Source organism: Micromys minutus (genome assembly GCF_963924665.1).
Source record: "Micromys minutus genome assembly, chromosome: X".
NCBI classification, from domain to species: Eukaryota; Metazoa; Chordata; class Mammalia; order Rodentia; family Muridae; genus Micromys; species Micromys minutus.
This window is the reverse complement of record NC_137970.1, coordinates 96,775,525-96,792,360: the sequence shown is the minus strand read 5'-3', so window position 1 is coordinate 96,792,360 and position 16,836 is coordinate 96,775,525. Positions and strand designations below refer to the sequence as shown.

Genomic DNA, 16,836 nt, shown 5'->3' with positions numbered 1-16,836 from the left:
ACACTCTCACATGTAATCTAGCCAGCTCAGCCAAAATGATTAAGATATGGTCACCAGAAAATGCCATAAAGTTCCATCTCATAGTAAACAGTGAATAATAGTGTTTTATGAATTGCATGAGCTTTATCATATTTACTATTTGCACATCTCTGCACGCCTTTCAAAGTTAATACATTGTCCCGCAAAATTGCTTCACTATCCAGCCCCCAACCCTAATAAGTGCCAAAGAATTTTTTTCTTTCCCAGTTGAACAAGGTTCTTGTCTCAAGTCAATGTGAATCACATTAGTGAGATTCTATTGTAATCACGGTTTTATGTTTTATCTCCTAGGGATTATTCTAATAATGGCGTATGTGAAGCTTCTTCAGCAACATCTTTGGCATGCTGAGACACAGAAATAAGATGCTCCCGTTAAACTTAGAATACAAAAAAAGCATACATGAACACAGCAATTGTTTCCTTTTCAAGGAAATGTATTACAAATTCAACAATGATTTTAGAGGATTCATGATGAGCTTCTCAGAGATGTCTTTCAATCAGCAACAGCCATATCAGTGCGACCATCTGCAAAACAGTGACCAAATTATTAGAAATTCACAATTTGAAAACTTGATGTGACATTCCAAAATATTTCTTATTGGCTCAAATAAATTAATAAAATAAGATTATAAATATGGATATATTTACATGTATGTGTGCCTTTCCATAATGAGGAAAAGTAGTTAAATTGGAAAATAGGATAATGGACTTTTTAGTTTTCTCTGTACCTTTTTGCATTTAACATTGCTTTAAAGTTACAGTTGGATCAGAGAGTGGATTGGATCTTAAAAGGTTGGTTTTCTCTTTGGAGGGTTTCCATTACTTACCTTCCCGAAATCAATGAGTTTGTTATGGATCAACATCTTTTCTTTCAAGTTGAGCACTTGCTTTTGCACATTTACAGAAACCCTCCTTGTACGATGAGCGATTCACAGCTTTACATGATGGGCAGATCCAATTCACTGAAGTATGGTGTGAGAGAGGTTATTCCTGTTGCTTGGGATCAGAGGATTTTGTCCCTTGTGATTGTTTGGATTCTAACCCTTTTATTTCTTGAGGTTGCTTGATCTTTTGCTTTGGAACCGGTTGGTTTTTAGGGCATTTATTCATAAAATAACTTTTACATTTTCCCAGGTGGTTTTCTTGGAACCAGCTTGGCTCTTCCTTCTGGCTCTGGCTCTGGCTCCTGTCAGTCCCTGGTGGCATCGTCTGAGTTTTCTTCTCATTAGGACTCCCAGCAGTAGCCAGGCCTGTCATCTGCTGAAAAGAGTCTTCTTTCTGGCAATTTCTAGTTCCTTCTCCCGGGTCAGCGGCCCTCTGGAGCGTCTTTGTATCCTCTTTCTGGTTGCAGCTAACTATGCTTCCCAAGCGAGGCGTCCTCAAGAGAATCCCTGGATATTTTTTCAGGTTAGGGGTGGTTTTCTTCGCTTGGGTATCTGTCTCATGAGGAGTTGCCGAAACACATTTGGCATTGTGGCTGGTGCTCTCTTTCAAGCCAGCCACCTTATGGGAAATTCCTGGACATTTCTTCTGGGTGGAGCTGAGTTTTTTACCCTGGGCGGCTATCTCCCCAGTCATTACTGTTTCTTCCTCTATGGTGTGGTTACTGTTGACCTCCACTGCTGCTGTTTCCTGGTGCATCACTAGATTTTTCTTCTCGGTGGTAGCCATTATCTGGGGTATGGCATGATTTTCCTTGTGGCTGTTGTTGCTGCTGTCCCCATGGAGAGATGTTCCTTGAGGTTTCTCTGGACCTTCTTCTTCACTGTGGCTCACGCTGTCTCCTAGGTGACTTACACCCTGGAGGATCTCAGAACATTCATTCTGTATATGGCACATTTGGTCCCAAGCAGGAGCCGTTGTTTCCTGGGACCCCAGTGTAACCCACGAGCCAGGTGGGTAGATTCCTGGATCTATCTGAGGGGAAGCTGTAGGCATGGTTGCTGATGTTACCCCAGGGTTCATTAATACTGGACATGGTACAGGTGCTGAATATGGGAATCCCAAAGAGAATGGTGTATTGAGTGGATGAATCACAGGCATTCGAAGTAAGGGATGCACTGCTTGGACCCAAGGACTTTGAAGTCCAGGTGCGCAAGATAAGATTGGCATCTGGGCCTCCAAGTGGGACATGTTCTGGGACTCTCTAAATTCCAGATCTTCTAGCTCCTCTTCCTCAGCTGACCACAGTGATGCTCTACAGTGTTCCATTCTAGGTTCAGGCACAACAGCCAATGCAGACCTCTCTGCTTGGAGCAGCCTCCCGCGAAGTACTTCCCGCTCATCCATTGCCTCCTGGAGGGCAATCTGTGTGGACAGAAGTTGAGCAGCTGCCTGGTCCCTCTCTTCTCGCAACCTCTGTAGTTCAGAGACCAGAGTCCAGGAAGCCGACTCATGCTCTCCCACCTGGTCCTGTAGCCTCAAAACCCTACGTGCCTGCTGATCACGCTGCCTGGCAGCCACTCTCACACTTAAAGCCAAAGCACTCCAGGTACAAGCCCTTTTAAAGGAGCGTGGTACTTTGGGGTCAACAAGGATGGTGAGAAGCTGATCTTCTATCTCATTCCAAGACTGAGAGTGAAAGGTCGTATAAAATTCAGGACCCCCTCCATTTATAAGAACTTCATTATTAATGAATCTGATTACTTCAGTATGGCGGAAGCCACTGCTATGATCCCCAAATTCAACTGCCATGGCTGTGGGAGCTTAGCCAAGCAACATTCTGATGGACCTCCACTGTGCTCACTGACACAGCTGCCACATATGTGGCCAAATTGTTACCCTCTTTCCTCCGGACTCAGTTCTACTTCAGCCCTTGTCGGATCCTCATTTCCTCATCGATTCCTTCTCCTTTTCTTCCTTCTCCTGACAAAAGCCAAGCTGATCTTCTGACCAGGCCCACCTTACTCAACTGTAACTGAACCTTAGTTACGTAACACCCAACAGAACACGTCACAGAGGGGAAAAAAAAAAAAAAAAAAACTTGAGTCATGCTGCAAGGCATTCTGGGAACAGCTATATTTACCCTTACACTGGCAACAAGAACTACAGGCGAGGTAGATACTGTGGAAAGGGCAGTGAGCACAGAAAGGGATATGTATGTTGAAGGTCTTTCTGGAGACCATAACCTAGTGCATAAAATGAGGTCTTTAACAACACACTTTTTTACTGAAAATCAAGGTAGAATTTCTAGGCTGGGTAAAGACTGGGAGCAAGAGATAATGGATTAGAGTTATAGCCAGGGGAAAAATGGGATTTAGTGTCTTATAATTCGTGGAGATGAAACTGATTTGATTTCTTTCTTTCTCTCTCTCTCTTTCTCTTACCTCCCCCCACCCAAATTTGGAGAGGACATCAGGTGCAGGGGTGTAATGTCAGAGATCTAAAACAGAAAGCTGGCCTTGCAAAGCTGGCACCAAGAAGACTAGAAAATGGGTGCACAATGGAGTAGCAGTGGGAATCAGAATGTCATATATCTGTATATAGTAAAACGAGACACAAGCAGTCTGGGGACATTACAAATTCCAAAGAAAACTTAACAGTTCTTAAAGGGAATGGTGGTGAACAACACCATTCCATTGGCTGAGTAGGTGAGGAGGAAGAGAAAGCCAGGAGGTCTTCTAGGAAGGCTAAAGACAGGATCCCACAACAAACGTGTATACTCTCAACCAGTAAAATGAGGATAGAAATTTTCCAAACTTCACTCTCCTAACTAGAATTCTGGGAGGCAATATTTGCAGCTGAAGTGAAGAATGTTGGGTATCAAGAGTTTCTGAGACTACCAAAAATTTTGTCACTTGCCTGCACCTCAGAAGTTGCCCCTTATTGGGAGTCACAATGGGCAACAGGATGGATTCTGCCAGCAGTGTCAGGAAGCCACATGTTCCTTTAATAAGATTCACTAACCTAAGAGTCAATTCTAAACTCAATGCCTCAGGAGCTTTGGGATCTGCTGTGTTACCCCCTCACTTATCTGAAATTTTACATGGTCCTAAAGGAAGTGTGTCCCTAGATTGGCTGATGCATCAAGGGCCACTAGACACTGCAGAAATAATAAAAATATTACCTGAGAAATACAGAAGGAAACATATCTATCAAGAGTAAATAGAGTTTACCCAGCACAGAGGTCCAGAGTTATCATCCTGGCTGCTGTTTGTCACGAGACAGAAGGATTATCTTTACAATAAAGGACTTCTAAAACATCAAATGAGAAAACATATATTAAACAACTTAATAAATATTCTGTGAGCAGAATGAAGTATAGAAATCCCAGGTGGTCACTTGTATCTTCTACTTTATGTATCTTAATCCGCTTCCCCACAAGCTGACCTGTATTCTTATTAAAGTCTACACTTTTAAATGCTAAAAAAAAAAAAAAAAATGTTTCTGAGTTCTTCTGTCAGTGACTGTAAGCTTCAGGGAAAACGGTTTGTTTGTTTGTTTGTTTTCTTTTCTTTTTTCCATTTTTGAGTAAGAGGATAGAGTCACTAGATAACTACTAGATAACTCTTGTATAGTTCACATCTCAGTCACTCACAAAAAGAGCCTTCTATTTTCAAATGTAATCCTAATGCCTTCACATGTTATTTTAATACCAGCCTCTCCCATTTCTTGGTCTCAAACATTCTATCACACTGACATTTTTTATCTATTTTCTTCCACTACCATTTTTCTCATTATTTGAGCACATTCAAGTTACTTTCATACTACATAATATTCTAAGGTTCATTTTCTGTTCTTAATGTCCACTTCTGCAACTACCAATAATATCAAAAAGGGCCCTGTTTGTGTCTCTCCCTGTGCAATAACTCAAGGTTCCAAATATCCAATTCGTCCAAATCTGCTCTTCTGTAGCATAGATTAAGAAATAAAATAAGTATAAGTGAGCTATCAGAAGGAATGAAAATCAATAATCTGCTACTGCCTTAGTAAAAATCAATTTCCCCTCTATTTTTCTAAACCACACACTCAATTAAAATAAGGATTATTGGAACACAAGTATTGGGATATGTTGGATATGGTCTGATAATGGAGCAAGTACTACTAAGTAACTACTAGGTAACATTTACTGTGCACATGCTCTACAATGGTGTGGAATCCCTTTGCATTGTTTAGAACACAGTGCAAATTTAATCTTACATTTGAAATTTTCCACTTAATATTCGCAAATCACAGGATCCCATAGGATGCAAAACTATGATGAGATATAGACTATTGTAAATGTGTTGTTTTCACATTACCTACATCACCTCCCTTGTAACTACTAAAGAAGTGCTTTTTCGAGAAGTTGAGATGAGATGGGATTTGAACAATGTTTCATAAAATTCACATAAGGATACTGAGAAAGAAAGCAAATATAAAGTAGTTAAACTGATGTTTCTATGTTATTTACTATCAAATGCATGGGCAAGATCTGTAGTAGGTCATATTGTTCTTCCATATTCAGTTAAACCATATTATTCAATTCATATGATAAATGTCTCTTGTGTTTCTATACCACTATGTTTTTAGAAGCTTGCACCTGTTCTCCACCTACCTGCCTTGTATATCCCTACTATTTCTCCAGCTGCTCTTTGCTAGAGACACAATCTAGATACATATCTGAGACTACCAGGAAGGCGCCATGTGTGTACCAGCTTTTGTGATATTTCCAGGATCTACAATGCCTTCTGGGTGCTGAAAACATCATCTGCTTCTGATCAAAAACAAAACATATTCTGTACATGAGAGCAGGAGCAATACTGTGCTTTACAAGTAAAATTCTCGGAAGCATGGACTATTTAGAGATATAAGGAATATGAAGGAAATATGAGTCAATGCTAATAATATCATCTAATATTTTATTTTGTACATTTACCATAAAATAAAAATAAGATGGAAATATTCAGTATGGTTATAAAATATTACTCATTTAATATATTTATCTGTAAAAATGAACAGATTAATCTTCCCAAAATAATGACATTTTGCTGCTTGCACCAGTTTTGATTATGATAAAAACCATCAGTGTTTTGCTAGACATAATAAAAGGTTAGTATAAAAAGAGAAGTTATCATTTCTTCTTATTTAATATCTATGCAAACTGTTGAAATTATTAATAGTAACACATGTAGACTGGCAAATAATGTACCGATTTACATGATGTACTTTTGGTGATTCTACATTAAAGCAGCTCAATTATGATATTCTAATCTACTACTTCATTTCTGTTCTCTCTCAATCTTCAGTGAGCAAGAAATATTATATTCTCCTTCATTAGGTATGTTTTAGTTGACACAAAATAAAGAAGTAGTCATGTTTCCTTCTTGTGATTTTAAATCTTCTCTTTGGTATGGCAAAAACAATAGGTTATTATCCCATTTAACTAATTCAATATATTTATTGTGACTTCAGTATTAATCCCTTAACTAATACAGAACATATTACAAATGGTTGTATGAATGAATAAATGTTGGATAAATGTAGTACATCTTTTTAAAAAGTTTTTATGATTTATTTATTTATATTTATATGAGTATACTCTAGCTGTATTCAGAAATACACCAGAAGAGGCACTGGATCCTCTGCTGGGATCTAAGTGCTGTTCACTGAATTATTTTTAAATATTTCTTTTATACAAAAAACTGTTAACTTGAAGCTAAGATCTAAATATGAAATAGAACATAAGGTATTTGTCTTTCTGGGCATGAGTTATTTCACTCAATATATTTTTTGGTACTTCCATCCATTTTCTTGAAAATATGATTTCATTTTCTTTAACAGTAATGTTCTTTTATCTATATGTGGTAAGTTTTTCTTTTTCTTTTTTTAAGATTTTTTTTTCTTTTTTTATTGGATATTCTCTGTATTTACATTTCAGATGTTATACCCTTTTCTCCAATCCCATCCAATTTTTCTTATCAAAACATATTTCGATAGATAGCAAAGATAGTCCAAATTTCTAGTTACTATGACTAAAGTAGTGTTAAACATACATGTAGAATTGTTTCTGTTGTAGGATACAAAGTATGTTTAGGCCCAGGATTGGTAAAGACCGGTCATATGGCAATTATAATTCTAGATTTTCTGAGAAACTTCCAGACTGATTTTCAATATGATTTATCTAGTTTACATTTAGCAAGCAATGTATATAAAGAGTTTCCTGCCCCACCACCAATGCCAGCACATGTGTTATTTGGATTGTTGATTGCGGCGATTCTGACTAGAGAGGTATAGAATTTTAAGTAGTTTAACTTGCATTTCCCTAATTGGTAAAGTGACTGAGTTCTTTTAGAAGTGTTTCCTAGCCGTGTACATTTTTTTCTTTTGAGAAATATTCTGTTTGGCTTCAGCCTTATTTTTTAATTGGATATCATCTGTGTTTACATTTCAGATGTTATCCCCGTTCCCACAAACCCACAACTCCTCCAACCTCCCATTGCCTCCATGAAGGTGCTCCCTTTCCCAACCACCCTCTCCTACCTCAGCGCTTTGGCATTCCCCTACACTGGGAGAATGAGCTTTTGCTGGACTAAAGCCCTGTCTTCGCATTGATGGCAGAGAATGCCATTCTCTACTGCATATGCACCTGAAGTCATGAGTCTCTCTATAGGAACTCATTGATTGGTGTTTTAGTCCCTGGGAGCTGTGGTGGGTTTGGTTAGTTGATCATTTTGTTCTTCCCATGGGGTTGCAGACCCTTTCAGCTCCTTCAGTCCTTTCTCTAGCTCCTTCATTGGGTTTCTCATGTTCAGTCTGATGGTTAGCTGCAAGCATCCTCATCTGTATCAGTATGGCTCTGGCAGAGGCTCTGAGGAGGCATCCATATCAGATTCCTGTTAATAAGCACTACTTGGCATCAGTAATAGTGACTGGATTTAGTGTCTGCATATTTGATGGATCCCCAAATGAGGCCATCTCTGAATTGAGTTGTTTATTTTATTTCTTGCATTTACTAAAAAAATCATTCTATTCCTATACAATATATTATGATTACAATTTTCTCTCTGTGCAATACCCAGTTCTTCCCTCCTTCCCCTCCCATCTCGATCTATTCCATTTTCTGTATCTTATTAGAAAAAGAACAGGCTTCTAAGAAATAGCAACCAAATACAAGAAAATAAAATATAATAAGATAAAACAAAACCATTATACCAAAGTTGGACAAGCTAACAAACTGAAGTAGGCACAAGAATTAGAGACCCACTCAAGACACATTCAAAGTTCCCATGAAAATACTAACTGAAAATCCATAATATCTTCAAAGGAGCCTTTATGAAGACTCTTGACAGCCATGTGATTTCTGCTTCAGTCACTGTCAGTTTATATAAACTTTGCTAAATTCGTTTAGAGGCCATTGTTCTCCTGGTAACCTCAACTCCCTCTAGCTCTTAACACTGTTTCTACCTTTTCTTCAAGTGGGGTTCCCTGAATTGTGATGGGAGGGATTTGATGGGGGATATTACATGTAGAGCTGTGTATTCTAAGGTCTTTCTCTCTGCACTAATCATTAGGAGTCATTTTATTGTTACATTTTTTAGATCAGTTTTTTTTTTTTTTTCTTTTTTTTACCCTAGGCTCTTGGTTATCTTGTCTCTGGTTTTTTATCATCGAAGCTGTGTTGGCTACGGGGTCCATCTCATCGAATAGACTTTAAGTCAAATCAGAAATTGTTTGGTTACTTCTACAAGTTTTATGCCACCATTGGCCTAGCATATTTTACAGAAAGAGCAGATTATAGATTAAAGTTATGCAGCTGTGTTGGTAGTTAAATTTCCCTTTTGTTAGATACCATAGTACCTGCCCATATCAAAGATATTAGATCATATGAGTGAAGACTGTATGTAGGCTCACACTCTCCAAGTTCAATGAATTGTGGTGTGGGTGTTGGGTTCAGTACAGTAACAACAGTGACAACTGATGCTGGTAAAGGTGTGAACTAAGGGGAACACTCCTTTATTATTGGTTGAAGTACAAACTTGCCAAGTCACTATGAAAAATCAGTATGGGAATTCCTCAGAAAGTTGGGAAACAAGTCTACTTTATGATCCAGCTACATCACTTCTGGGCATATACTCAAGGCATGGTCTATCCTAACACAAGTATACTTACTCAGTAACGTACATTGATGTCCTGTTAGTTTTTTTTTAAACGTTATTTTAAAAACAAAGATAAAAGAAAAAAATTTTAAACATTTTTTGCATAAATGTATACAAATACATTTTTGTCAGTGTTTGGCTTTTTTTTCTTTTTTTTTTTTAAGGTTTGATACTCTGCATTAAGGTCTCACTAGTTACAATGAGCAAAAAGTACATGTAAAATAGGATGTAACCCAGAATTAGTCAACATTTTCTTGGTGTGTAAGGATTGAGCATAATTTTTTTTCTTTTCTTTTTGTCTTGAACTTCACACAGTCTGTGAATTGTTTCTGGAGCAGTCCAAGCCTCTGGGGTTACCATCCGACGATCAGTGACTGCATATTATGTCTGTTCTTTTGTGACTGGGTTTTCTCACTCAGGATGATATTCTCTAGGTGCAAACATTTTCTTAAGATTTTGGTTAAGTCATTGTTTCTGATAACTGAGTAGTACTCCATTGTGTAAATGTACCACAATTTTTGTATCCATTCATCTACTGAAGACATCTGGGTTCTTTCCAGTTTCTGGATATTATAAATAGAGCTGCAATGAACATTGTGGTGCATGTATATTTGTTGTATATTGGAGTGTCTCTGGGGTACATGCCCAGAAGTGGAATAGCTGGATCTTCAGGTAGTACTATGTCCAATATTCTGAGGAATCGCCAGACAGATTTCCAGAGTGGTTGTATCAGTTTACAACCCCACCAACAGTGGAGAAGTGTTCCTCTTTCTCTACAACCTCGCCAGCATCTGCTGTCATCTGAGTTTTGGATCTTGGCCATTCTGACTGTTGTGAGGTGGAATCTCAGAGTTGTTTTAATTTGCATTTCCCTGATGGCTAAGTATGTCGAGCACTTCCTCAGATGTTTCTCAGCCATTAGATATTCCTCAATTAAGAACATTTTGTTTAGCTCTGTACCACATTTTTTTCATAGGGTTGTTTGATACTCTGGTATCTAGCTTTTTGAGCTCTTTGTTTACCTTGGATATTAGGCCTCTATCTGATGTGGAGTTGGTAAAGATCTTTTCCCATTCTGTTGGCTACAGTTTTGTTTTCTTGACAATGTTCTTAGCCTTACAGAACTTTGCAATCTCATTAAGTCCCATTTGTTAATCTTTGACCTTAGAGTTTGAGTCATTGGTGTTTTGTTCAGAAAATTTTCTCCTGTGACTATATGTTCTAAGGTTTTCCCTACTTTCTCATCTAATAGTTTCAGTGTATCTGGTTTAATGTGGAGATCTTTGTTCTACTTACACTTGAGCTTTGTACAAGAAGATAAGAAAGGGTCTATTTTCATTCTCCTGCATGCTGAGTGCCAGTAGGAACAACACCATTTGTTGTATAGGCTGTCCTTTTACCATTGAATGTTTACAGCTCCTTTGTCAAAAATCAGGTTACCATATACATTCGGGCTCATTTCTGGATCTTCTCTTCTATTCCATTGAACCACATGCCTATTTCTGTACCAGTACCATGCAGTTTTCAGAACAATTGCCTTATAATATAGCTAGAGGTCAAGAATAGTGATTCCCACAGATGTTTTCTTGTTGTTGAGGACGGATTTCAATATTCTAGGTCTTTTGTTATTCCAGATAAAATTGCACATTTATCTTTCCAACTCAATGAAGAACTGGGTTGGAATTTTGATGGGAATTGCATTTAATCTGTAGATTGCTTTTGGTAGGATGGCCATTATTAAAATGTTGATCCTTCCAATCCATGTGCAAGGGAAAACTTTCCATTTTTTGAGATCTTCCTTGATTTCCTTCTTAAGAAGTTTGAAGTTCTTGTCATACAGGTCCTTCACTTGCTTAGTTAGAATCACAACAAGGTATTTCATAGCTTTTGTGACTATTTTGAAGGGTATCTTTTCCTTAATTTCTTTCTCCACATGATTTTCCTTTGAATATAGGAAGGCTACTGATTTGTTTGAGTTAATTTTGTATCCAGCCACTTTGCTGAACTTGTTTATCAGCTGTAGGAGTTCTCTGGTGGAATTTTTAGGGTCACTTAAGTACACTATCATGTCATCTGCAAATAGTCATGTTTTTACTTCTTCCTTTCCAATTTGTATCCCTTGGATTTCCTATTGCTGTCTAATTGCTCCAGCCAGGATTTCCAGTACTATGTTGAATAGGTAGGGAGGGAGTGGGCAGCCTTGTCGAGTCCGTGATATTAGTGGGATTGCTTCAAGTTTCCCAACATTAAGTTTGATGTTGGCTGTTGGTTTGCTGTATATTGCTTTTATTATGTTTAGGTATGGACCTTTGATACCTGTTCATTCCAGGACTTTTAACATGAAGGAGTATTGAATTTTATCAAATGATTTCTCAGCATCTAGTGAGATGACTGTGTGATTTTATTCTTTGAGTTTGTTTATATGGTGGATCACATTGATGGATATCCTTATATTAAACCATCCCTGCATCCCAGGGATGAAGCCTACTTGGTCATGTTGAATGATCATTTTGATGTGTTCCTGGATTCAGTTTGCAAGGATTTTGTTGAGTATTTTTGCATCAATGTTCATAAGTGAGTTGGTCTGAAGTTCTCTTTCCTTGTAGGGTCTTTGTGTGGTTTAGGAATGAGGGTTATTGTAGCCTCAAAAAATGAGTTAGGTAGTATTCCATCTGATTCTATCTTGTGGAATAGTTTGGAGAGTATTGGTGTTATATCCGCAATAAATATCTGATAAGATTCTGCACTGAACCCTTCTGCACCTGGGCTTTTTTTGGTTGGGAGGCCTTTGATGATTTCTTCTATTTCTTTAGGGGTAATGGGATTATTTAGATGGTTTACCTGGTCCTGGTTTAACTTTAAGATCTTGTATCTGTCTAGGAATTCATCCATTTCTTCCAGATTTTCCAACTTTGTGGAGTATAGGCTTTTGTAGTAGGATCTGATGATTTCTTGAATTTCCTCAGTTTCAGTTGTTATGTCGCCACTTTCCTTTCTGATATTGTTAATTTGTATACTCTCTCTTTGCCCTCTAGTTAGTCTGGCTAGGGGTTTATCAATCTTGTTCATTTTCTCAAAGAACCAGCTCTTGGTTTTGTTGATTCTTTCAATGTTTCTTTTTGTTTCTATTTGGTCTATTTCGGCCTGAAGTTTGATTATTTCTTGCTGTCTACTCCTCTTGGGTGTAACTGCTTTTTTTTGTTCTAGAGCTTTTAGTTGTGCTGTTAAGTTGCTGATGTATGCTCTCTCCAGTTTCTTTTTGGAAGCCCTCAGAGATATGAGTTTTCCTCTCAGTACTGCTTTCATTGCATCCCATATGTTTGGGTATGTTGTGTTTTCATTTTCATTGAGTTCTAGAAAATACTTAATTTCTTTCTTTATTTCTTCTTAGACCCTACTATTGTTTAACAGAGCATTGTTTAGTTTCCATGTGTATGTGGGCTTTCTGTTGTCTTTGTTGTTCTTAAAGAACAGCCTTAGACCATGGTGATCTGAGAGGATGCATGGGAGTATTTCAATATACTTATATCAGTTGAGGCTCGTTCTGTGTCCAATTATGTGGTCAATGTTCGAGAAGGTGCCATGGGGTGCTGAGAAGAAGGTGTATTCTTTTACTTTAGGATGATATGTTCTGTAGATATCTATTAATTCCAGTTGGTTCATAGTCTCTGCTAGTTTTACAGTGTCCTTGTTCAGTTTCTGTTTCCATGATCTGTCCATTGGAGAGAGTGGGGTATTAAAGTCTCCCACTATTATTGGGTGGGGTGAAATGTATTTTTTGAGCTTTAGTAGGGTTTCTTTTATGAATGTGGGTGCTTTTGTATTTGGAGCATATATGTTAAGGATTGATAGTTCCTCCTGACAGATTTCTTTGGTAAGGAGTAAAAAGTGTATTTCCTTATCTTTTTTGATAATATTTGGTTGGAAATTTACTTTATTCGATATTAGAATAGCCACTCCAGCTTGCTTCTTGGGGCTGTTTGCTTGGAAGTTTTTTTTTCCCAGCCTTTTACTCTGAGACAGTGTCTTTCTTTGTCTCTGAGATGAGTTTCCTGTATGCAGCAAAGTGCTGGATTTTATTTATGTATCCAGTCTAATAGCCTATGTCTCTTTATTGGGGAGTTGAGTCCATTTATGTTAATAGATATCAAGGAATAGTGGTTGCTGTTTCTTCCTATTATTGCTTTTGTAGGTTGAGTTGTGTCTGTGTCTCTTTCTTCTTTTGGTTTTCTTTCTTAGGAGTTTTCTTGTTTTTACTAGGATGTAGTTCCCCTCATTGTATTGGGGTTTCCACCTATAATTCGGTGTAGTGCTAGGTTTGTGGTCAGATATTGTGTAAATTTAGATTTGTCTTGAAATATCTTCATCTCTCCATCTATGGTAATTGATAGTTTTGCTCGGTATAACAGCTTGGGCTAGCACTTGTGCTCTTTTAGGGTTTGCATTGATATCTGTCCAGGCTCTTGTAGCTTTCATAGTCTCTGTTGAGAAATGGGGTGTGATTCTGATTGGTCTGCCTTTATATGTTACATGACATTTTTCCTTTACTGCTTTTAGTAATCTTTCTTTGCTTTGGGCACTTGGTATTTTGACTATTATGTGTTGGGAGGAATTTCTTTTCTGGTCCAACCTATTGGAGTTCTGAAGGCTTCTTTTATGCTCGTGGTCATCTCATTCTTAAGGGTAGGGGAGGTTTCTTCTACGATTTTGTTGAAGATATTTACTGTGCCTCTTAGTTGATATTCTTTGCTCTCTACTATTCCTATTATCTTTAGGTTTGGTCTTCTCTTTGTGTCCTGGATCTCCTGTACATTTTGGGTTAGGAGCTTTTTCGTGTTTGCATCTTCTCTGACTGTTTTGTCTATGTTTACAATGTTGTCTTCAGCCCCGAGATTCTCTCTTCCATCTCTTGTAGTCTATTGGAAATACTTGCTTCTGTGACTCCTGAGTTCTTTTTTAGGTTTTCTACCTCTAGGGTTCTCTCTTTTAGTGTTTTCTTTATTGTGTCAATTTCCATTTTAAATTCTTTCTTCCATTCCTTCATCTCTTTGGTTCTGTTTTCCTCTAGTTCTTTGAGTTCTTTGACTGTTTTTCTTCTTTCCTCTTTAAAAGCTTCTCATTCTTTTTGCTTTTCCTCCCATTCTTGCTTAAGGATCTCTATCATCATCTTGAGGTATGATTTTAGGTCTGGATCTTCTTTTTCTGGAGTGTTTGGCATTCTGCTGTTGGCTGTGATGGGAGCGCTGGGTACTGGTGTTGCCAGGTTGTCTTGGTTTCCTTGGGATATGCTCTTTAGCTTTCCTCTTGCCATCTTGTTTTCAGTGATATGATCTTGCCTTTCTCTTGTACCTGGTGTGTGTCCCTGGATCTCCGCTGCTCCAGGTGGCGGATGGTCCGAGCCCTGTTCTGTGCCCCAAAGCGGCCAGGTGGTAACAGAGGTCCCAATGCTGTGTTCTTGGTCCCTGTATCAGGCAGGGCAGGGGTGTGCTTTCCGTGCGCACTCGGCATAGATCTCTCTGCCCCCTGTTTACTTGGATCTCCTTCTCTCCAGGCCTTTGCCTTTGGGAACTTGATACACTATTCATAATAGTCAGAAACTGGAAGCAAGCTAGATATCCATCAGCAGAAGGGTGGATTAATATCTGATAACATGTGGTACACTTAAAGAATGGAATATTATTGAGCTGATAAAATGACAATGAAATTGACAGGCAAGTGGGTATAAATAATATAAAATCATCCTAAATGAGGTAACTCAGAGAGGTCAGTATGGTATGCATCTGCTTATATATAGATAGTTCCCATAAAATAAATGATAAAAAGTTAAAATCTATAAACCCAGAAAGGTCAGTCATACAAAAAAGTATTAGGGTGGTTACCGGAATCTCCCTGAAAAAGAGAAATAGGATGAATTTTATAAATAGTATGGAGGCAAGAAATGACTAAAATCAGAGTGCCAGGGGGAGAGGGGAGTGGAGATGAGATTGATGGAAGAAATACAAGAAGAGTCAGAATTGTGTGGAATTTGAGAAATAGTATGAAAACTTGGTACATTGGAAATTTCTCAAATATTTTAAGGCAGAATTAAAGATGTCTCTTAATAATGAGGAAAGCAAAGTACTAACTGGCTATCTATTCTCATCAAAATGAAGCTTCTAGTAATAGGCTGGATTAAATTCTGTTGAATTGTTTGTCATGGGGTCCCATGGAAATTGAAGTCCCAAAATGTCACAGGCTATTGCTAAGACAGTAGGTTGGTCTCTGCAAAATGACAGCAAAACTCCATTGCTGAAATGTTATTTTTAAATAAGATTTATGTTTTTAGCTCTTTGATTTTTCTGGACACCAGTCTTCTGCCAAGTGAATGAATGATAAAGATGTTTCTCCCATTCTGTGAGCATTCTACACAATTTAATCAAAATAATTGGAGGTGAAATAGAGCACAGTTGAATTAAAATAAATGAAGAGTAAAGAAGGCTGAAGAATTAACCAGCAGACAGATGGTGAAAGGAGGTGGTACTGATTAATTTATATAAAATTAATTATATATGAAAAAATCTTAATGAAAATCCTACAAGTTTTTAAGCAAACCTCAAAATTTTATAAAAATGTTTAAAAACAACAGTCCAGATGGAATTATATTGCTTAGGTGGACAACATTGCTCACAAGAAAGATGGATTATTAAAAGAAAAACCACAGTGCACAGAAATGGGCACCTCCATATAAGTTATTGGTCAGGGAGGTTACAAAAGCCTTCAAAATAACACAAGTTATTACCTTTGCCCTTGATTACCAACTCACACTACATGAAAAGTTCCTGTTTTTAGAGATATTAAATGAACTGACTTCAGAACATGGAAAAAACAGTCTGAGACTGGCTTAGGAATATCATTTCTGCTACCTAAGTTATATAGTTTTGCAAGACGCTATGCAGGATACTAAGGTAGAAAAGACTTTAGTGGTCTTTTCTCATCTTGGATCTTGCAGGATGCAATATGAACCTGCCAAGGGAGATGTGGCTACTACTGCAGTAGTATTATATTCTTACGCAGTAAATCACCATTTTCTCACTGAGTTAGGGAACTTCAGGCTTGGTACTCTATATAAAGTTAGTCAAAAGCTCACCACTGGGGATATCATAAGCCCTGGGGTAAAATGTAATATTGACTCTTACTAAATGGTCATGCTATAAAATTGACTTGTAAATATTATTTATATTTATATTTATATTTATATTTATATTTATATTTATATTTATATTTATATTTATATTTGTATTTGTATTTGTATTTGTATTTGTATTTGTATTTATATTTATATTTATATTTATATTTATATTTATATTTATATTTATATTTATATTTATATTTATATTCATATTCATATTCATATTCATATTCATATTCATATTTATATTTATATTTATATTCATATTCATATTTATATTATTTATATTCATATTCATATTCACATTCACATTCACATTCACATTCACATTCATATTTAGACTCAGACTCAGACTCAGACTCATACTCATACTCATACTCATACTCATACTTATATTTATATTTATATTTATATTATTTATACTCATACACCTAAGCTACTCTAAACCTTGATGGCAGCCTCATTTTTCAAATGTCAGCAGACAATGGAGAAATATGTTACTGGTCAAATATTAGCACTAAGAGACTGAGTGTGTAACCTCAAACAAGACAT

General features: G+C 37.2%; 1 protein-coding gene across 1 annotated transcript; it reads right to left on the bottom strand.

Annotated features, from left to right (window-relative positions):
• Positions 1-1,023: 1,023 nt before the first annotated feature.
• Positions 1,024-2,733, bottom strand: LOC308415286 (testis-expressed protein 13C-1-like; the record flags this gene model as incomplete). Its single annotated transcript, XM_080910273.1, has 1 exon — positions 1,024-2,733. One exon carries the CDS (start codon positions 2,731-2,733, stop codon positions 1,024-1,026), a length of 1,710 nt encoding a protein of 569 aa, XP_080766399.1.
• Positions 2,734-16,836: the final 14,103 nt, after the last annotated feature.